This window comes from Mytilus californianus, unplaced genomic scaffold (genome assembly GCF_021869535.1).
Source record: "Mytilus californianus isolate M0D057914Y unplaced genomic scaffold, xbMytCali1.0.p SCAF_7, whole genome shotgun sequence".
Taxonomy (NCBI): domain Eukaryota; kingdom Metazoa; phylum Mollusca; class Bivalvia; order Mytilida; family Mytilidae; genus Mytilus; species Mytilus californianus.
This window is the reverse complement of record NW_026262723.1, coordinates 23,396,417-23,419,475: the sequence shown is the minus strand read 5'-3', so window position 1 is coordinate 23,419,475 and position 23,059 is coordinate 23,396,417. Positions and strand designations below refer to the sequence as shown.

Here is a 23,059-nt window from a genome sequence, read left to right as displayed (position 1 = left end):
TTATTTAAAAGTAATGATATATTTAAGTTACTCACGAAACTTAAGATACATTTAAACACATACACTATCAAAACGGAAAAAACGTCTTCCGAGCTTTTTGAAGCAAAATGTATTTCAGTACATTTTCGTATATATACATATTGCATATTTGTTTTACCGTATTTGTCTTGGAACCATTTTTCTTTATTTTTTTCTTGTTTTGGCTTTTTTTTTTTGCTGTTTAATTTTTAAATATTTATTTAATGTTTGCTCCCCATCGATTGTTATTTCTCTTTATACACAGTCTTAGAAAATTGTTGTTGATAACTTGTATGCTTTCTCCATCATTCAAGTCGACCAAGAGTTCGACTGGATTATTCAACTGTTTAACACGAAAATTGCTTTGAATTGTCTCCCTTAGCTTGTATCCCATAATTATACATTCCATACATTCTAGTATATTTTGTAAAGTGCGATTTTGCCAAAGGAGAAAACGCATAAATCAAACAGAAAACGACATTCTAATCTGAGTTGAAGCAATTAATGGATTAAAATCTTCCTTTACACTAAATTCACACAGACAGTCGGACCGTCATTCCTCAGGTCACCGTAAGACAATATAATTGACACTGAACACTATGGGTTGGGTTTTAATTGTCAGTTGGGTCGGTGTTTATATTTTTTGGAACTAAATTTAAAATTGTAAAACATTTTATTGTACGAGAGTGAGCTGTAGTAACACGTTTTATTATATATATAGATAGTCGATTAATTTAAGTTGTATACTTTAATATATAGATAAATATATAGATTTTATTTTATGTATATTGTTTTCCAAACTACAAATATATATATCAATGTATATTGTGTTCCAAACTACAACTATATCAATGTATATTGTGTTCCAAACTACAACTATATCAATGTATATTGTGTTCCAAACTACAACTATATCAATGTATATTGTGTTCCAAACTACAACTATATCAATGTATATTGTGTTCCAAACTACAACTATATCAATGTATATTGTGTTCCAAACTGATTAAAAGTCATTTTTCAAGAAACGATTGCAGTATCTTTCACAATTTTCTGTGTTAGAGCCACATGGACAAAGAACATCCCTAGCATGACATCTGTATAGAATTGCTTTCACGAACTATCATTTAGTGCATTATCATTATAAATATGTTTTTTTTTAATCATACCAAAACCAGAGGAGGTGTTAAATTTGTCAGATCGCATACAGTATACAGACAGACGAACCCATGCTTGCACAGCGTTACTATAAATAAGGGGATAGCGACATAATTGGGGTGTGCTAAGCCTTTTATTTACACGAATATCCACTAATCGTCTGCAAAATAAAACTACGATTGTTTGAGAAAACTGAATCGATTAGAACTATGGAATTCCGGTTAACTAGGATGTAGTTTTATTTGAATATTAGATATACATGCCGATTGAAGTGATTTGTTTGTGAATTAAAGTTATCCTTTTTAAAACAAATCCATTACGTCATACTTTGAGCTTGAGACTCATTGTTTAAATGACATTGACCTTAAACGATGATCAAAGTATAGGTATTTCTGCATGTAGACAATTTTTATTGTTACCATAAGTCATTCAGAACAATATTTGACATATATCTTATATCTCCATTGAGGCGCATAAAAACAATGCAATGATTGCCGTCTGTTGCATGTCAAAGAACATATCAACAGGACGGAAACTTAAATCGTGACAAAGCTTTTGGGTTTACAAAGAAACAAAGGCTAACGGAATTATGCAGACGATACATAGACTTTTTCAATGAGTTTGTCGATCTGAGTTGGCAACTTTAAAAGGATAGAGAGAGAGAGACATTTTTTCAATTAGACGTCTGTACTATATTATCTAGTTTTATATAAAAGTAAATTTTTCGTAATGTTTGATTACAAGCCCTATTCTAAATCAGATCAATGAAGAATGTTCGTAACACATGACTTCTTGGAAGTAACAAATAAAAAATATAGGGTTATCGGCGAGTAAACTTTTAAACCTTATTTTACTTTTAATAACCAATGTTTTTGCAAAGATTCATTCATTCATTCATTCATTCATTCATTCATTCATTCATTCATTCATTCATTCATTCATAAAAAAATAATAAAATCAATTGAATTATTCCAAACTATTAAATGGAGTATATATGTTGTGTACAAGATGCAAGTTTGTACAAATTATAATATGAACAGGTTTTTTTTTCAAGTTATAAGTTTTTTGACACATACCTTTTTGCACCAGGTGATACAAGTTTATCTTCTAAACTTTATCAGCTTAATGTCTTAAATTCAAATTTATGTACTTCAACCTAACATTTAGTGCTATTCTCCTTGTTCCAAAACTGGAAATGGTTTAAATTCTATTTTTATCTTTCTCCTTATACCTAAATCATATCCATAAAAAGTCTTTTTGTGTTTTTATAATGTTTTTTGTATCAATGCTCAGTATTAGACTATATAATGTAGTCATGGAAATATGACAGAAATATGCGAAACAAAAGACTGCGTGCTTGAATCATCCATTTGTGTTAAGTGGTTCATAAAACACTGATAAACTTGTACACAAATTATGTGCGAATTCTAATTTGCACAACATTACAATTTGTACACAACATATATATTACTTAGTTACCTTATATATACAACAGATTACTAATATAGTGAAATTAATTAATTGATTTCACATCACTGAATTCTTGGAGAGAACAAGATTTTAGAACCTGCCTGTCATGTATTAAATGTTATAAAATTTGTAGACTTTATTATTTTTCAGACAGTTGTGCATTCTTTCAACAAGGATAGCTGGAAAATAAACATTTGGCTACCATATGATTGCATATACGATTTTACAATAGCATTCATTGATATCAGGATGAATTGATTTGCAAAATAAACTCTCTCTCTCTCTCTCTCGCGATCGATCGATCGACACTTCCAGAGCTTATATTAATCACATCATCTTTTCCCGATTTCTCGTCCCAAAAATAGTGTAATACCTACCACTGGACTTAAAGCCAAAAGAGAAAATCATTCGTCAATTGCTTAATCGTGTACATTGGGATATAAATCATTGTATTTATCGCAGTTTTGTTCCAGTTAAAAAAGGCTACCATAAATAGCAAGTTATATTTTCATACCGGGTGATCCTGATTACACATGAGAACTTTATATCACCGACTGATAAAAGTTCAAACAAAATATGGATGTTTTTATGCATAGAGCTGTTTTGACTTTATTCTAAACTTACCTGAAAATGTTTATAATAAAATAATGCTCTGAATAAAATGTATAATTGATAATCCGTTTCTGACCAACCTTGTCATAATTATACAAACAGATAAAAGATTATTATTTTGGAAAATCCTAAACCTGTATTGTGTAAAGTCCGTTATACTTATATGTTATGAAATTTATTTAAAACTATCTACATTCAGTTTAAATTTAACTAAAAAGACCAAGTCGGACCTTTGTGGTTATTTGGTGATGCGTACCCATGCATAGATCAGCAGATTTAAAAAATAAAAAACTAAATACTTGTGAATAAATATTATGCAAATGCAGCAGGTGTCTATGGCGATATGTAAAAAATACTGTATCATCTTTAAACGAAAAACTGCATGTCTCTATTTCTTTACCAGGAAAAAGTTCTTTGTGGATCATAAGACATTTAACATGTACACACCATTGACTTAAGCTTTTTATCTCGTCGCATAAATCTGACTGACAACTAAAATGTTTCCCCTTAAGCTAAAAGCTAACTGACAAGTTTGCTAAATCTTAACATATAATTTTTGGAAGATTATCGTAGATTCATTTGTTAGTAACTTAACGTAATTGTGATCTCATTTTCTTTTCTTTGATTTTATAATTTTTGCACATTGAAATGTCGAATAGACAAATCACTAGGTCCTATATTGGTGCAGTTACAGATATTAGAGCATAATCATTATCAACAAATGAGTTTGTAATTGTGATTATTCTTTGAAGAACTTTTGTATGATTATTGGCAACTTCTAATTGCTTTGTATGTGTCTTTCTTTAATACATGTATTTTTCACACAAGTTTTATTCTTCTACTGACCAGGGTCTCGGTAACTGAGTGGTATAAGTAGTGATCACTTGGGTAACTGAGTGGTATAAGTAGTGATCACTTGCCTATCAACACTGTCTTTGTGATGTTCAATCCTGCTCGTGGCAAGGTGCGTTGAACTTTGACCTTAATTGACTAAGATTTTGAGTTTCCTGTCGAAAGTCGGGGACTGCTCTCGTCGGCTTCCTCCACCAATTAAAAACTGGTCGCCATGCTATAGCTTAGTGTACACAAAGTGGCATTGAACACTAATTATCAACCAATCAATTTTCTACTGATCAAGAGGAAAAAAGTAACTATGGGAACCTCAAGTTCTTACATACCAAATGAATTTAACTCCGCCAGTTTATTAAAAGATTTTTTTGTTTAAAGATCATAATTATCTATTGAAAAAAAACGAACGAATCTAGTACTTTCTTATTGCTTTTGATAAAAAAAAAAGAGTTGAATCAAATCCGCGGTACTTATTTTAATACTATATTAAAAATGTCTGAACATTTTGAATATAAATGATGTTTATATCGCTAGCAACAACTTATTGATATAAACATTCATGGAACACTGATTTTTATTACATGTTTGTTGAAGATACAAATACTTTTTTTGTATGATTGATATTGAATGAAAGTAACTGATAATCATACTTAATTAGTTGCGTTCTAATTTTTTTGTCGGATTAACTCTCGTCAGTAACGCACACTGCCTAAGTCCGGAAAACCATGGGAATCGGTATAATCAAAACAGATCCAAAGAAAACATCCCAAATCTTCCAATGAATATTTTTCAATACATTTGTTATTATTAAAAAAATATATATCAAAATTATAATCACGGTCACATAAATAATATCATTAAATCATTGGTCTCCTGTTCAAACGTCGTGTACAATTGTATCTTAATCAGATTGGTCACATGACATGAGCAAAATCTAGATCCTAAAACAAACGGGCAGTAGAAAAGAATAACATTCAAAACCGAAACCAAAAGTCGACTATTACCTTTCACATACAAATTCCCTTTTTTTTTTGGTTCTAGATAACCCTTGATACAAAATAAACAGAATTACATAAAGTTTGCAATAACAAATTTGATTTCCATGCGCACAACACTTGCATGGAACAACCGTTATCTAGTTCGCCCGCGATCAAGTGTTGGAAAGCCAAAAAAGACAACGGGTTTTAGGGTATAAATAAACGCATGTTTTTTATAACAAGTTGAACTGAGCTCTTGCTCATTAATGAAAACCCGCTATAAGTATTCGGTAAACAGTAAATCGAAGAGCAATGCATGTCAAAATGGCATGCTCACATGAATGTAGATACCAAATTCCAGGAAGCTCTCATGTGTTGTATTTTAGAAAAATGCGACGAAAATTTTAAACATGACCATTAAGTATAAAAATATATAAGTACTCGGTAAATAGGAAGTTGATGAGACATAAATCTACGGATATTTCATGGGACGGATGGACGAACATATAGACAGAGGTAAAACATTATACACCCGCTCTGAGGTTAATAAATGCTTAAAACATTGATGCCGAACAAAGACTTTCGAATAAGCAACGTACTTCCTTATTTTTCGAGAAAAAAAGGTAATACGTGTAATCGAGAGAAAGCTCATTTACTTCTAAAATCGTGGCAGATCAATGTTGCTAATACTGGCGTACGCAATTTATTCAAGTAGACAAGATGACACAATGTCAAGTAAAAATGTTGTTTAATTCAATAAATAAATAGAATTGATAAGTACTTGGTGACTGACAGAATTATTGTATTAGCACAATCAGTCAGTTCAAAATGTAGTAGCAGTTGACAACTAATCCTCTGTAACCATGTTCTTCTAATTGAATGCTTATGTTATATATTTATTCCCAAAGCAGATTAACATTTGAATGTAGGAATGCCATTTTAGCACTTATAAGATTAATACTTAAAAATATTTTCAGTTAAAATATATAATACCATCGCATGCTTTTTTGAAATGTTACAGAATTTATACAAACACTCAACAGTTCTCTTCGGTTCATGTGCAGCTTAATTTTGAAAAAGAAATCCTTTCTCCAGATTAAAATTTTTTTTAAAAATCCAAAATATCTGATTTAGCAAATTTGTATTTGAAAACTGAAATGTTCATTGAAAAGGAAACGATTCAGTTTTTACATGATGTTATATTTTGAACCAGAAAGGCTTACTCCAGATTTAAAAGAACAACAAGGTGATTATAACTACCAGCTAAAGTCGTAATCTGTGCACAAAAAAATAACCCTTGACGGTATTGTCAAAGGTACTTTATCTGCTAGATCTTTCGCACTTGTGTAATGGTATTTAAACAACAAATGAATTCCAAAGTAATTTGTACGTCTGAATAAGTTCATTATTGTACTGTCAATACACAAAGTTAATGTTACAATTTTTAGAAATTGGATAGAACACATACTTAGCTAGAAACTAAACAATTATTCAAACTTAATTAAGACTTGCGCGTTAGTGTGCTTAATCGTACTTATTGTGTTTAATTAACCCAGTTTGAAAGAATTTTTCAAAAACTCTTCCACCTATCTGACAGTAATATAAAGGAGGCTTTACTGATTCTTTATCAATTTGTATTCTTCTTGTTAAGAAAAGCTTGATATTTTGATTGATTGATCAATCATGCTAAACTTACAGCAGCAAATATTACAGGCATATCCAGGATTATTACATATTGATGTCATATGAACATACGTTGCTTTGTGTAAGACCGACACGCCTTTTGAAATTTTGATTGATTGATCAATCATGCTAAACTTACAGCAGCAAATATCACAGGCATATCCAAGGTGGTTACATATTGATGTCATATGAACATACCTTGCTTTGTGTATGACCGACACGCTTAGTAGAAATTTAAATGTTCTATTTTACAAGGAAACTAATATACAGTTAGTCCCAGCCGACAGGTTTTTCATTTTACTGGCAAAGTCTGGGTCTAAAGCAGAAGACACCGATTTCAAGGTATATGGTTGGACTCCCGTACTTAAAAACTTGATTAGTCAACCATTTCGTGTAAATTTCATTTCGACTGCTACTGATCAAAGATAAACTACCAGCTAACGGTATCAGCCGAGGAAACCATACACACTGTTATACTAAGTATTGAATTACCAAAGCCCTATATTATTTTCCCATGAAAATTGAAAACATTAAACATTAGGAAAAAAAAACGTTTTTGCTTTCCCTTTACCCAATTCTATAGAAAAGTTGTCTTAATTCCAAAGTGTGTTGCTTATTTCCAAAATAAGAAAAATTATATTTCAAAATCAACTAAATTCTGAAATGAGCAGTAAGAAATTGTCTGAAAAATCAGTGCCATTGGTGTAGGTTTGTTAACGATGAAACTAAATGAGACGAATTACGAAAACGGAAGGACATTCTGACACTGTGAATTTTAAAGACGTGAATGATGTCTGACACTTTCCATACAATAAAACTCTTAATATTTATTTTTCTAAATTGCAACAAAATTCTGTTGAAAACCATAAATCGTTCGCATATCATAAAAACTCAAATGGAAGACCTGGCATAAAATTTTGACTCCTTTAGGATAGGTCTCTTGCTTTTTTGTTATACAATAAATCATTGCATTTTCAAAATGACAATTACAAGTTAAGGCATAATCCAAAATTTATTTAAACAGAGGGTGATCGAGAAATGGCCAAATAAATTTTACCATCACTGCAGGAAAAATATGTCATATGTTTTTTTTTATCCAACATGCATGCCACCTATAACTAGATCCTGCTTCATAATTAAAAGAAAAAAGAAAGCACAATATGTGTATGTCTAATCAGTAGCGTTTATTTTGTATCTATGCACACTACTACATAATAATTTTGACTTCTCTGAAAACATGACAGATGCATTATCATCCAACACCTATACCTAAGTCCTACTTCAGAAGTAACAAAAGTACAACTTTTTTAAGTCCTAACTTCCCAGTACATAAATGAATCCTCTAATAGTTTTATGTAATAAACATATCGATAAATTGATCAACAAGATTATATTAAATCTTGAGAGTTCTACTAAATGTTTGATTACCAATATATTTCAAATATTTGAATAAGACTGTCATTTTCATTGGATGTTTTTTTTTTTATAAAGTGAATACCATAAAAAGTGGTTGTTCTCGATTTGGTAAACAGTAAAATTTCAGATCGTTATTAAAATATCTAATGTTGGCGTCCATGCATGTAAGCATGCTTTGTGATTTGCATATAAATATACTTTATCTAAATAAGTCGTATCTTCTCGTTTCTCGTTTTTTATATAGATTATATATACCGTTGGTTTTCCTGTTTGAATTGTTTTACACTAGTCATTTTGGCCCTTTATGGCTTGCTGTTCGGTGTGAGCCAAGGCTCCGTGTTGAAGGCCGTACTTTGATCTATAAATGTTAACTTTTATACATTGTGACTTGGATGGAGAGTTGTCTCATTCGCTCATTGGCACTCATACCACATCTTCTTATTTATTTGTACTAATATATGGTAAGTGCAAAACGTCATGAAATATCATTTTATTAAAAAGCGCAGGGTATGTAACATAACTGTAGCTCCGCAAAGCGATCTTCTTTAGAAAAAAAATTAAGTGCTGTAAAGTGTATTAAAAATTTCAGAAAAAATCTTGTTAACATCAAGGGTAGATAATTATACTGAATTTGATAGGACACTTTGTATTTTTATTTTAATTTTCAAGAAAATAAGGTCCGTGACCCCCTATTTTTATTTGATATTTCAAAATTAGTAAAGAAAAGCAATTCTCTCATTGAATTTTAGCCAGTTCTACCGTTTAATGTTTCCTCCTCATTGAGGAGTTTCCCCTATGTAACCAATATAAAATAACCCCCATTTCATTAATTTCAATGTATTTTAACGGAAAAAAAACAAGGTCCGTGACCCCCAGTTTTTATATTATAATTTGAAAGAACTTTGACCCAGAAGTCTTTTACAGAAATTTAAGAAAAATCTATCGTCGAACATTTAGACACCCCAGCTACCTTGACGACGTCATACACAATATTCGAACAATGCTTTTATATCCATCTGGTGTAAGATCAATTAAATTACTCGCAATCAATTAATTTCTGCAACGCCCGAATTGTAAAATTTGGAGTGCAAAGAAGTCAATATATTGTATTAAAACTACATCCGTTTTCTTTATTTATAGAAACTTCTTGCACAACCTTCCCTACGTTTTTGTTACCTTTTTTAGAAGTGCTACCACAATCTCAAACGCTTGCTTTTGATTGGTTATCGATTTTTTATTTTCTCTTTTCATAAATATTAATAATCAAATCAAACATTTTATTTATATTGATGTTTCCAAAACAGATAAAAAGTTTATTTAATTGCTTGTTAATGTTTATATACATTTAAATGTTTGATACTGGATTTTCCCTTGAGTGGGTAGTCAGGTTAAATAATGTAACGTATTATACACTGGTATTATATGATTGCAATTATTGGGAACGTCTTTTAAAAATTACCACATCTATCCTGGACAATGACGAATTCTATTTTAAGGCATTACTACTGGCTTCTTGTCAAGCACAAACTTGCATACTAAATCGGGTAGAAGGACAAATTTTGCCATTGGGTTCAGAATTCATTTAAAAATTGTATTCTGAGCAATTATACAAATATTTTGCATATCATTGTGTTATTTGGTCATGTTGTACTGGATTGTAATCGAAGGTCGTCTACTTTGGGCTTTAATTAAAATACTTACTTATACTTATGTTAATGTGATTTACAAAAACCGAGTTCGATATACTCTACTATAACAAGAGTTAACTTATTAGAAATCTGTACAAATATTTTCTCATTTAAGACTTGTGTATGCAGGTTAAATTTACTTTTATAAATTGTGTCCCACAAGCAGTCTTTTTAAATACTTCGACACATGCATTTTTGGTATTAGACTTTAACAAGTCAAATAACTACATAACTGTAATGGAAACTTAATAATATCTAAAGAAGGCTTTTTGTACTAATTCTTATTTAATAGTATAAGTAACACTTAAATAATAGATAGCTTAAACTTGACAAGTTCATTAACCGAGGTAAATACAGTATTTACATTTGTACATAACAAACCCTTGAATACTAAGAAAACAGACCCATAGTCAGATAGGCTGATATAAAAAAATTAGATGTGGTATTATTGCCAATGAGACAACTCTCCACCGGAGACAGAAGATGTGGTATGATTGCCAATGAGACAAATCTCCACCAGAGACAAAAGATGTGGTATGATTGCCAATGAGACAACTCTCAACCAGAGACCAAATGACATAGAAGTTAACAACAATAGGTCACCGTACGGGCTTCAACACAATGAGAAAAACCCATACCGCATAGTCAGCTATAAAAGGCCCCGAAATGTCAAATGTGAAACAATTCAAACGCGAAAACTAACGGCCTGATTTATGTACAAATCAATGAACGAAAAAAATATGATATACAGCAACAAACGACATATACTGAATTACAGGCTCCTGACTTGTGATAGGCAAATACAAAATATGGCGGGTTTAAACATGTCTGAAGGTGCAAACCCTCCCCCTTGAGACTTATCAAAACTAGACAGGTCATATCATTTCCAATTTTACCGAAGGGTACCGGAATATGACTTTATACTAAATAAAGGCAAACTTGTTTTTTTATACTATGAGCAAGGATATCAAGCGAGTCTGCCAAGATGAGATGATGTATTCGAGTTGACGTAATCAGTATTAAAACATAGAAATGACATTATCCTTTGTATCGGTAATTTGTCTAAACAACATGTTTCTTGGGAAGGAATATGACATTACATATACATATTAAAAATGATAATGACTCTTTTTACGTGTACAAAAACAGTGCGATAGTTGTTTGATTGTATTAATGACGATGTGAATTTCATTGATCAATTGATGCGGATTGACATGAAAAGCATCACATTGCTGCATCGTAACGTGACGTCATTGCCTAAATTTTTTTTGACTTTTACGTACTGTCCGCGATCTAACCAAATATTCGTCAGGAGAATCAAAGAGAAAATGTACAAATTGCCAATCACTGGACATAGCTCTTCGGGCAATAACACATTGCTATAAGACCGCATTTTCTTTTACTCGGCTGGATGTATAGATACGCTGTCACGTATGATTTGATTTTGGGATGTAACGCTTTTTGAACTTTGTCCCAAAGCATAAACTATTCGAGGGGTCACTAATTAACCTGGAGCAAAACAAAATTTCAACTACGCTTGTTGAAACATCCCTGTTTTCCAATGGCAGTCATAATTATTCGCCCTTTGTCCAGGTCCATCTTAATTTCAGAATAAATGTAAATGTGTTGTTGTTGTTGATGATAGCGGTGGTGGTGGTAATGGTATCTTTGTTAATTTTTATTTCGTTTATAATAACTTTTGCAAGAATCGCTGATTTTTTTAGATCGGAATCCACGAAAAATTGTTTGGTTTGACCTTGCACTCACCCGATAGTCATATATAATATAAGATCTCAAATATGTCTAAATTAAAACACTTAAATAATACACGATAGTTAATTGTAAAGAAAGTGAATTCTATGTCATTTTAAAATTGAACTATTTTTTTCGATTATCTGGTCTTTAAATCATTTAAAAGTATTGATTACTAACCGCGGTCCAGTTATAATATATAATGAAAAAACTCCCACATTTCAATAGAAATATACTTAATTATATTACGAAATAGGTCGTCGGTTTTACCTAATATAACGTTGTCCCAAATAACGTCTTCATACAATTCCATTTCTTTTATGTGACTTTCAGTGCCACCAAGATCATTTTTCTTTAAAATTCTCATTTATCTGATTTCAATTTTAAGATTTGCTTATTTTAATGTTACAAATTTGTGAACAAAATCAGGAACATTTCACTTCGGTACATGTAAAATCTTTTTGGGGTACCTAAAATAAATTTAAAAAAAAAACTTTCAAAAGAAGTGGATACCTTTTAATTGTTCTTTGACTGTAATATAAAATGTCTAGTTAAGTTTTGTCAGTGTCTGGTGATGTCAGAGTGACGTTATCAATATGCCATAATTGGCATAATTAAGAGAAAACAAATGTCTTTCAATACAGCTAGTGTCTAATGACATTATGAGCAACTTATGAATCACACCAAAATTTTAGATAAGTTTGTAGCAAATTTCTTGTTGAGTAAAGGCATTGCTTATATCTAAATATTTAAGCAAGTACTTCACTTTAACAGGATATTTTGCTTCAAAAATTTCGATAAGGAGATACCAAAGAGACTGACCTTTTATCTATTTGAGGACCAAAACAAATGATTTAATGTAAGAGGGAATAAGAATATAATTCATATAGGTCTGGTAGGCTTTACAGAATAGAGAATAATGGGCAAAAAGTGCAGAATAAAGGGCAAAAAATATAAAGAATAGAGAACAATAGGCTAAAAAAAGAGAATAACGGGGTGTTTAAATATAAAGAATAGAGAATAATGAACAAAACGAATAAAGAAAAATGAACAATGGTCTTAAACAATAAAGAATAAATAAATGAAGGACCCCGCACCCAGACCCTCGTGTACATTTTGCTACATAGGACAACTTTATTGCAAAAAGTAAAACACTGACGGGTTAAAATGCAAACATAACAGACATGTACACAAGAAACATACAATACATTAAAAAAGTTCTAAACAAGTCAAGTTAATATTAATAATATATATATATATATATATATATATATATATATATATATATATATATAAGTATATAGATAATTGACCAATGTGGACCTTATTTTCGCAACTCCATGGATTGTTTATATAGCCCAAAACTCTAGACAAAATATCTTTATTGGGATCAAAAATAGTTTTAAGTTTACAGTTTGAGTCAAGCTTATTAAAATTAGGATAATGGGTTTTAATTGCATTTATAAGGGAATTTTTAGTACTACTGCTGATCTGGCAATGAAGAAAAAAGTGTTCCTCATCATCTAAAATTTTGCAAACTTTACACACTCTATGTCCTGTTGGAATTTTCTTATATCGACCTATTTCAATTTCCAAGATATGGTCACTTATACGGAATTTTGGTTAAAAGTTGACGACTATTAATTTTTGTTAGATTATGCAAGTAGTCTTCCAGTTTAATTTCATTTTCAAGTTTACTATAAAGGTAAAGTTTTGAACTATTATCTTTCAAGAGTTATTTTATCATATTTTTCTTTAACAATATGTTTAATAGTTTTTTTTAATTACATATATCGAGCAAGCAGTTCAATGGAAGACTAGAAAAAAAAATCGCCAAACTGAAACTCAAGATTTTTCAACAGAAATGTATGCAATATCAAAAACCCTTTACTAAACACAATTAAAGCAGACGATACCAAACTACGATACAAGCATATCATAGACAGATATTCATATGAAAGAATATATTGCAAAGTTTTTTTCAAACTGAATTAATATTTGCAGCAGACATTTGACGTTTGACGTCTGCTCGCAGCATGACAAGAGTCATCAACTATAATGGAACCTATATTAATCTTGACTTCGGAGGAATATATGGATGTTTCAACTCTGTATCAAATTAATATTTGTAACCTAACTTGCAAACATATCATTAGTTGTCAGTAAAAAGGAATCAAATCATTATTGTCGATTTTGAAAAGATGAACATTAATTAAAACTATATCCTTAATATGTTTAAATCTACATCCTATTCTACCAATAGGTTAGATATATCAGATAAAGGTAAACAAAATTGGAATTACTTCCCCCTCCCCCATAGTTCAGGTCTTTTAATAAGATGATTTAATGTTTTCTTATTCAGGTAGTTACTCTACTGACGTATTATAACTAAAAACTAAACCAGTACAAAGTTCGTTGGACATCTGAAAATGTTGAGTTATATTTTACGCTAAGTTTTGCGAATACCAAAGTTAAGGTGACCATCAGAAAAAAAAAATACAAGGAAATAAAAAAATATGTTGAAATTGAATGGAGCTACGTGAAACTGAATCAAAATATGATATATATAACACAAGACTTATAAATATAAACATAAATAAATCCTTTGTTTATAGGAAGATTAAATGAAACACAATTATCAATATATAATCAGATATAACTAACTACTCACCGCCATTTTAATTTTTTTACCAGTAGTCCGAAAACTAGCCATATCCACCGATCATTGAAAAACTTCAAACGAATGGCTTACTTTTCTGAAAGCAAATATTGGATATATTTAAGTGTATTGGACCAAGACCTACATGTACCGTCACGTTTGTTTCTTAAAAAAGATAAGTATAAGGGTCTATATTAAAATCACAAGAACGGTTGATTGAATACTTAGAATTCAAGGCCACAGTAATGGTAATTAACCACATTCACCTGTAGATTTTTCTTTAATTGCCAGCACCATTAATCTGATGTCATATTTTTGAACTTAGACACACCTGAACAGTTATTATTTTTCTTTTGTATTTAATCTCCAATGAAATATGAATTGATTTTTTCCTTAGCCCAACGTGTAAATGTCCATCGATTACTTCATTTAAACAACTGTTAAAATAATTGATTAGGTCGGTTTATTTGTACTTATACGGATGTAGTTTTTTCTCTACGTAATAATTGACCACCACCTATTTTCAATCACAACGGTAAACACGGAGCACTTTTATTTACATGTCACATTAACTTGTAATGCCCAGCATCGTCTTTCCTGTAAGTAAAATGATGCTTTCAGCGCACAGGAATTGACATTTGACACTGGTATTTCATCGTTTGCATTTTGTTTTTTCGAAGAACCATTTATATAGTATATTTATGATTTTATACTTTATACATCATATAAATTAATTACTACAGATTAAACCGCAAAGAAGGAAATTGAAAATCTGTTGACGTAAAATGTAAACATCCTATTCAAACAGAAGTGCTCACCCTTATACAGTAAATCATTCGAATGTTAAACATCTTTATATGATGAGATTTTTATTTGAACCAATCCATTTTCAAGTAGTTGACCAAGAAAAAGATTTTTCACTTACACGAGTGTCTATAAATATTTTGAACTGTTGGGTTTTTAAAATACAAAATTATAATCTGAATGTTCATTATCTATCAGAAAATAAAAAATACTTTAAACCTGTCAACACTAATTCTAGTTAATTAAATAAGCTTACTATACATAATTCATAACAACCAGCGATATATAGTACAATTGAATGCTATGTCATTGTTAGAACCGAGGACTCTTGGTATATTTACTTGACCTTTAATTGGATTTACTTACAGTGTGTCATAAAATATATATAAAAATCAGCTGTAACATACATTAGTTTACTTTGAATGAAAATAAATATTTAAATTGAAATTCAAAATCGTGAAACAGAATTTGTAAAGAGAGTAATCGAAACTTATTTAAAAGATATTAGATTTTGAACTTTAAATTTACTCTTTGTTTGATTAGTATCAAAATAAAAAAAGTCCCAGTAGTATGATTAGAATTAGACAACAACCACCCCCCCCCCCCCCCCCACCTAGATCAAAGGACAAGGGTGTAAAACTGCTTACATTCTATTGTCATACAAAATTTTAAATGAAGTTCTCTTGCTTTCGATACTTTCAATGCGTTCAAACATAAAATGTGCACAGGTTATACCCAGATCATGTCCAATTGATGCTCATGTCGTGATGTCTGAGATATAGTCAATACCTAAAACTTGAACGCGTCATAGTGGGTTGTGTTTGGAGATGACCACTTTCCCTGAATGTAAAACGATCTTTTAACAGACATCGAAAGGGAATCTCCAGATTTTGGGCAATCACATGTATTAATACGTAGACCGTACCATCTCTCAATCCGAATGTTTTTTAGACATTCAATATATTATGTCATAAATATATTAGAAATATTTGTCGATGGAATTAAGGAAATCAGTGATTAAAAATGTTAAATTTTAAAATCATCAATATTTAGGATATGAATATGCCCAAATAATCATTACTTTCCCTCTTCCCTCTAAGTCACCCCTGAATCAATAAAGTACTTGTAATATGTTCCTGTTTGTCTGAGAGTTATTCATCCAAAGTCTTTTCTTCTTTCCTTACAGTTTGTTTGTAGTTGACTTATTCTCACCTTGTAATGTTTGACATTGGGCGTTAATTAACCATCAAATGACAGCACACAGTTATTGTAAAACACAATCCGTGTGGAATCTGAAACAACTTGATGTCATAAATTATTTACTAAGACTTTTCAAGTAATCCATATTTATCTTCACGATGGAAACCATCTTGGATGGTTAGTATGGTTCAACCTTCACATTTAAAAAAAAAACGGACCAGAACTGGTCATTGTTTAAGATTTTGGACTGCAAGACATTATAATAAATGTATAACTTTATATGGATCGGTTAAATAAAAAAGTCATTTTGCTGACTTTTATCACATTCTCTTTGTTTTAGTAAACATGTTTTTTTAAAGATTGAAAAAAATCGAATCACTAAAAGTGTTATTTAATACTGAATGTGTAGACCACATCAAAAGTATGGCTGACATTAAGAAACGCCCCTGTGTTTCGAAGACTTTGCTTCTTTTTTGGAAAAAGGATGAATGCTGATTTTGTATATAATTTATAGGAAGAAGTGGATCTAAAACTTCATGAAAAATGTAAAAAAAAAATAAAAATAAAATCGAAAATATTTTGTCAGAAATGGATGTACGATATGTTTTTCCCACAAAATATGGAGAAATTTAGAGATTGTTGGTAAAATTATTAATGAATTTCCTATATAGGCAAAATGGAAACGTGATTAACTAACACATATCATTAGGTCTTTTAAGTTTTTGTGCTGGAAAGTGACGACAATTTTATTCTCCTTGTAACACAGTCGCCTTGACAATATTTAAAAATTTCAGTTCTTTGTTTACTTTCATGTTTCCAAGTACCATTTTGTCGACTTTCAAAGTTTGAAAACAACGTGTTCAGAAAGTAAACGTTTGCAGCAAACACATGCAAGAAACAATTGATCTGTTAAACACTTGACATTTTATATTATTAGCTTCATGTCCCATGACGTAAGCATATTATTGAAAAACGATCAACTAAAGGAAAAAAGACAAAAAATCACTTGAAATAGCACAAAAAGTTAACGATTTATTTACGAACTTAATTATATCATAAAAATATCCTTACGCAATTTATAGCGGTATTGTTTGCATCGAATGGAATATGAACCTTTTAAAGTTTTTAAAATGTTTGCATTACAGTTTGATGTATCAATAGATTTTCAAAGATATCGTAAAACCATTTAAATGAGTCACTTTGTATTGCTGCATCATAAATGATACATTTTCACGTCAGTCTAATCAAAGAAATAAATTCCCAAAATGCATTTTTTAAATGAACTTTATTATCAAATATAATTTTTCAAACAAATTTTAACAAAGTGTCTTTTTTTTTAAACTTACTTCCTTATTATTTAATATACTGATAGCAGTTAAACCAGTCAAATCCATGAGGAAATTTTAAACCACAACTTGTGTGAAATGAACCATATTTCATAACATTTTGAAAAAAAAAATAATAAATTATAATCTGAAGTTTTTTTTTTTAACTTTTTTAAATCCACGAGGAAATTCTAAATAACAACTTGTGAAATGAATCATATTTCATAACATTTTGAAAAAAAAAATCATAATTTAAAATCTAGTACTTCAAACTTACGATGACAGAGGATGAATCATTTTCCTTATTCATAGTTGCAATCAAATGTGTCAGTGTACTTGATCAATCCACCCGGGAGGACAGAATGATATCAAATATGTCGGTGTTCTTGTTCAATCTACCCGGGAGGATAGAATGTTATTACATATATGTAAATGATTTACTTACAAAGAAAGCATCTTATCCATAATTCAACAATCTCAAATGTACCAATACGTCTACATTGGAAAGTAAACACAGATTCTGTAAAAATCAATTAGTATATTTCCAGGTAGGTAAAGATGTTTGGCGATAATCGTACCTCAATATTGATGAAGACATCCAACTTGTAAAACTGAACGCTTCAATGATTTATTGAACCAGCGACACTATTTTGCAGGTATGGCTGCGTTAATTATCAGTTGAAAAAAAAGTCAATAAAATTTCAGTTTCACATTTTGCAATGTCATCCTATTGACAACAGATATAAACAGAAAACTGTTGTCAGCAACGACAGTGAAGCGTCTAATCACCTTCTGCACGGGATGTACATCAGGGAGTCTCTTGACTGCCGCCATAAAAGAAATTTTCATTTTGTTTCTTGGTGTAATTAAGAATTAATTGATGTGTAGCCACTGTCTGACTTCTGAAACTTTAAGGTCTTGAGTTAACATAAACTTTAAAACGGTGTACAGTCAAAGCAATAATTTCGATACATAAGTACATGTACACACCCTTATGAGACAGCATTCCATCAATACAAGTTCTGTTCTCCAAAAAATCTATAATATATAATCTAGTGGTCACTAGCAGTCAAGATTTTCAACAATGGACAATTGCCAACTAATTATCTCAAGATTTACAACGCCCTCATTCGCGAAAAGATATCTTTTAGTTCAATACAGATGATGGTAGATCTTTAATCAACAATAAATTCAAAATAGACAGAGCACATTAATGTTGTTACGATAACTGCATGACGAGATTTTTTAGTTGGGACAGGCACACAAACAAACATATATGTAATAACATTCTATCCTCTCGGGTAGATTGAACAAGAACACCGACATATTTGATATCATTCTGTCCTCCCGGATGGATTGATCAAGTACACTGACACATTTGATTGCAACTATGAATAAGGAAAATGATTCATCCTCTGTCATCGTAAGTTTGAAGTACTAGATTTTAAATTATGATTTTTCGGAAAAGGGTGAAGGTTTGGTACCATTAAAACGTTTAAACCCGCTGCATTTGTTTGCACCTGTCCTAAGTCAGGAATCTGATGTTCAGTAGTTGTCGTTTGTTGATGTGGTTCATAAGTGTTTCTCGTTTCTCGTTTTTTATATAGATTAGACCGTTGGTTTTCCCGTTTGAATGGTTTTACACTAGTAATTTTTTGGGGCCCTTTATAGGTTACTGTTCGGTGTGAGCCAAGGCTCCGTGTTGAAGACCGTACTGTGACCTATAATGGTTTACTTTTATAAATTTTGACTTGGATGGAGATTTGGCACTCATACCACATCTTCTTATATCTATATGTGTCTAGCTAAACTAGTACGTAAAAAACTCTCCTAATAATGCAATCATTAAGATGACAGAATCAGCGAATAAAAAGAACCAACCAGAAAACCATTGAAATCAGTCATATCGGTATTAGAGAATACCAAAATTCAGCACTACAAGGCGTATAAATACACAATTGAAAATTGATCATCGATCACAGATCTCAGAATACAAGTCATAAGTACATGACATTTTAGTCACGATTGTCTGTTGTTCTGTATTGATTAACATGTATCGAATTGAGCAAGATAAATCATCGACCAACTCTTGCAGGTAAAACAATAGTTACTGTCAGTTGACATCATCAAGATGTTAATTCTTCTTGTGCAAACAAGTTATCATAAATACGAAAAGTACAAAATATTTCACATTATCTGTGATATTTGATCAGATATTAAACCGCTGCATTGACCTCAGCCTATTCATTTACCATGTTTACCGTGATTTCTTTTTCTCAGGGCTCATGTTATCTTTAAATTTTAACGAACTATCGCTTATCCATTGTGTCTCAAACACATTAAAAAGGTATAACAATGACACAAAACTCCAAGGTAAATTCAAAAAGGGGAAGTCCATAAAAACTGACAAAATCAAACGTTATCAAGCAACAGAACGAGTGAAAAACAACTGTATATTCCTGAATAGGCATTTTCCGAAGAAAAAAGTGGTTTAAACCATAACAATAAACCATGAATGTTGTTTTGAACCAGCTTGTAGACCAAGCGTGCGAGACCTTCATGGGTAGTCAAGGTCGTTTAATCCTTTCATATTTGTAGTAGTTCTTCTAGTACTAGCGGTAATTCTTCTAGTTACTTAAAGAAAGGTCAAAGTAATTTATCTCTATGAAGATACACTGTTGTCAGTTCCAATATCATAAGTTCTGATACAATAAACACAAAATATGTTTATATGAGAGTGAATCAGCCAAAATGCAAGAAATCGACACGGAGTGAGACCACCGAGGTACGTGGGATTCTCAGTTATTATCTATAAGAAAATGAAAGGTAAGGAACATGACACGTCCAGTAATAATATCAGATAAATATAGATTCTACCACTGCATCGAGTGTGATACGATATTTATCCACTCGAGACAGTTAAATTTTCAAATTTAAAACGCGAGGCTCGCCGAGCGTTTTAAATATTTAAAATTTAACTGTCGAGAGTGGATAAATATTGTATTACACGAGATTTGGTGGTGGAATCTGTTTCTCTAATGATTTTCAAACAATATGCAGGCAAACTTATTCCGTCTTTTCAAATGATCTGTAAAAAAGATGTGTTCTTTTTATGTGACGTCATCAGGCATGGTCGCCTTTTTTCATGCCGTCACAATAGGAAATTCAGAGGAAAGCAAGTAAATTCGACGTCATAATCGGATTTTAACCAATGAAGAACTGAGATCAAACGAACCACACGTTGATTAAATTTTTTTTATACAATGGGTGCAGAAAGGGATAAATTGACGAAGAATTAGAGAAATATAGATTCTACCACTGCATCGAGTGTGATACGATATTTATCCACTCGAGACAGTTAAATTTTCAAATTTAAAACGCGAGGCTCGCCGAGCGTTTTAAATATTTAAAATTTAACTGTCGAGAGTGGATAAATATCGTATTACACGAGATTTGGTGGTGGAATCTGTTTCTCTAATTAATGATTTTCAAACTATATGCAGGCAAACTTATTCTTCCTTTTTGAATGATCTGCAAAAAGATGTGTTCTTTCTATGTGACGTCATCAGGCATGGTCGCCTTTTTTCATGCCGTCACAATAGGAAATTCAGAGGAAAGCAAGTAAATTCGACGTCATAATCGGATTTTAACCAATGAAGAACTGAGATCAAACGAACCACACGTTGATTAAATTTTTTTTATACAATGGGTGCAGAAAGGGATAAATTGACGAAGAATTAGAGAAATGATAATATACGACGGAATAAGATTTTTTTTTAGATTACACACGAAGAAACTGTTACAATCAAACAATTTGTGATCGCGACGTTTGGAAAAAGTATCATACCAATTTCAGTGTGTACGACGCGTGTTTCTGGAATAACCTTCAGTAGGTACAAAAGTCTGGTAAGCCAAACATATTCAACTTTTAAGACCATTAAAACAAAACGAACCTAAACAAGATCTTAAACAGTCTGGTCTTCGAACGTGTGGACTACCGATATCAGTCTTTCTTCCTTATAAAACTGCTAGAGCATTTTTTTCAAATACGAGTACCCTAAATTTGTAAAAAAAAAAACAAGATAATTGAGATACTTTAATGACATAGGCTAGGGCAGCCAAATATTTTATTACCCAAGAATGTGAAGTTGACGTAACTAATTTTTAATCTTTTCGAATCAGGATGATCATGTTAGCTGAGGATGATTCAATAAATTAAGCCAGTTTACATATTTACGAGTCGTTAATGTATTTCGTTTAAAGAATTTCTATCTGCCCTACTATAAAAAAAAGAAAGATGTGTTATGATGCCAATGAGACAACTCTCCACCAGAGACCAAATGACATAGAAATTAACAACTATAGGTCAACATACGTCCTTCAAAAATGGGTAAAACCCATACCACATAGTAAACTGTAAAAGGGGCCGAAATGACAAATGTAAAACAATACAAATATCATATACAGCAACTAACGATAACAACTGAATTATTCTCATTTGAATTTGGCAGTCAAAATCATCAGAGCGTCTTTTCCCTCTGCTGAATTGCGTATCCCTGTTCTTGACCTGATTATGGATGTTATAATTGCCGATTCAGTAATCAATTAGCCAATATTATTACATTTTGCTGTGTTGTATAAAATATAATAGATGTGTCACGTGTTGGGTAATAATGGTATCCTTAGTTAAAAGTTGATACCACACTGACACTACTTGCGTTCAACTAAAAATCTATTTAAAATCGAATCGTTGAATTTAATACCATAGTGCTTACCTTAATTAGGTGAATGATGTTTTTGCTTTTTCATATTTAATGCCTGTGTTTTTATCTGATAATGTATACTAGTAATTAGGAAAAAGCTTAAATTTCGGGCACATAAATCATTCTAAACTATATATAAATGTGACCATGGAAAATTAATCATTTTCATGGGACTGAAATGTTATATTAGAGATATTATCAATATTAAACATTAAATAAAATTAGATTTGTTTATGATACATGTAAATTGTACATATAAAACATCGAAAGCTGTCCATATGCCAAAATATTAAAACTGATTCCCTGAACCTAAATGATGACTTGGGTTAAGGAATATGGTCACCTGGACACCTTCCGTCCATCAATATACTACCAATAAAACACTTGCGAAGAGAGGATTGGTTTTGTTGTGGGGATGTATAGATACATAACCACGTCAAGTCGGCCTAGAAATGCTATATCCGATGGCCAATTCAACACAACTTCTTTTTCAAATAACATCATACATTTGCCACCTACATGATGTATTGTTTACAAATAACATCATACATTTGCCACCTACATGATGTATTGTTTACAAATAACATCATACATTTGCCACCTACATGATGTATTGTTTTCAAATAACATCATACATTTGCCACCTACATGATGTATTGTTTTCAAATAACATCATACATTTGCC

General features: G+C 31.1%; 1 protein-coding gene across 2 annotated transcripts in view; it reads right to left on the bottom strand.

The window, feature by feature from the left end:
• Positions 1-18,235, bottom strand: part of LOC127708090 (uncharacterized) — a 35,826-nt gene extending 17,591 nt beyond the window's left edge. The window contains exons 1-2 of one of the 2 annotated variants that reach the window (XM_052212914.1): positions 18,057-18,235; positions 14,295-14,379 (exon numbers count right to left, since the gene is read on the bottom strand). In XM_052212914.1, the coding sequence (XP_052068874.1) occupies positions 14,295-14,336 (42 nt within the window). In that variant the 5' untranslated portion in view covers positions 14,337-14,379; positions 18,057-18,235. Of the gene's footprint in view, positions 1-3,270; positions 3,430-14,294; positions 14,380-18,056 lie in introns of those variants that run through there. The other variant, XM_052212915.1, reaches the window with a different exon arrangement.
• Positions 18,236-23,059: the final 4,824 nt, after the last annotated feature.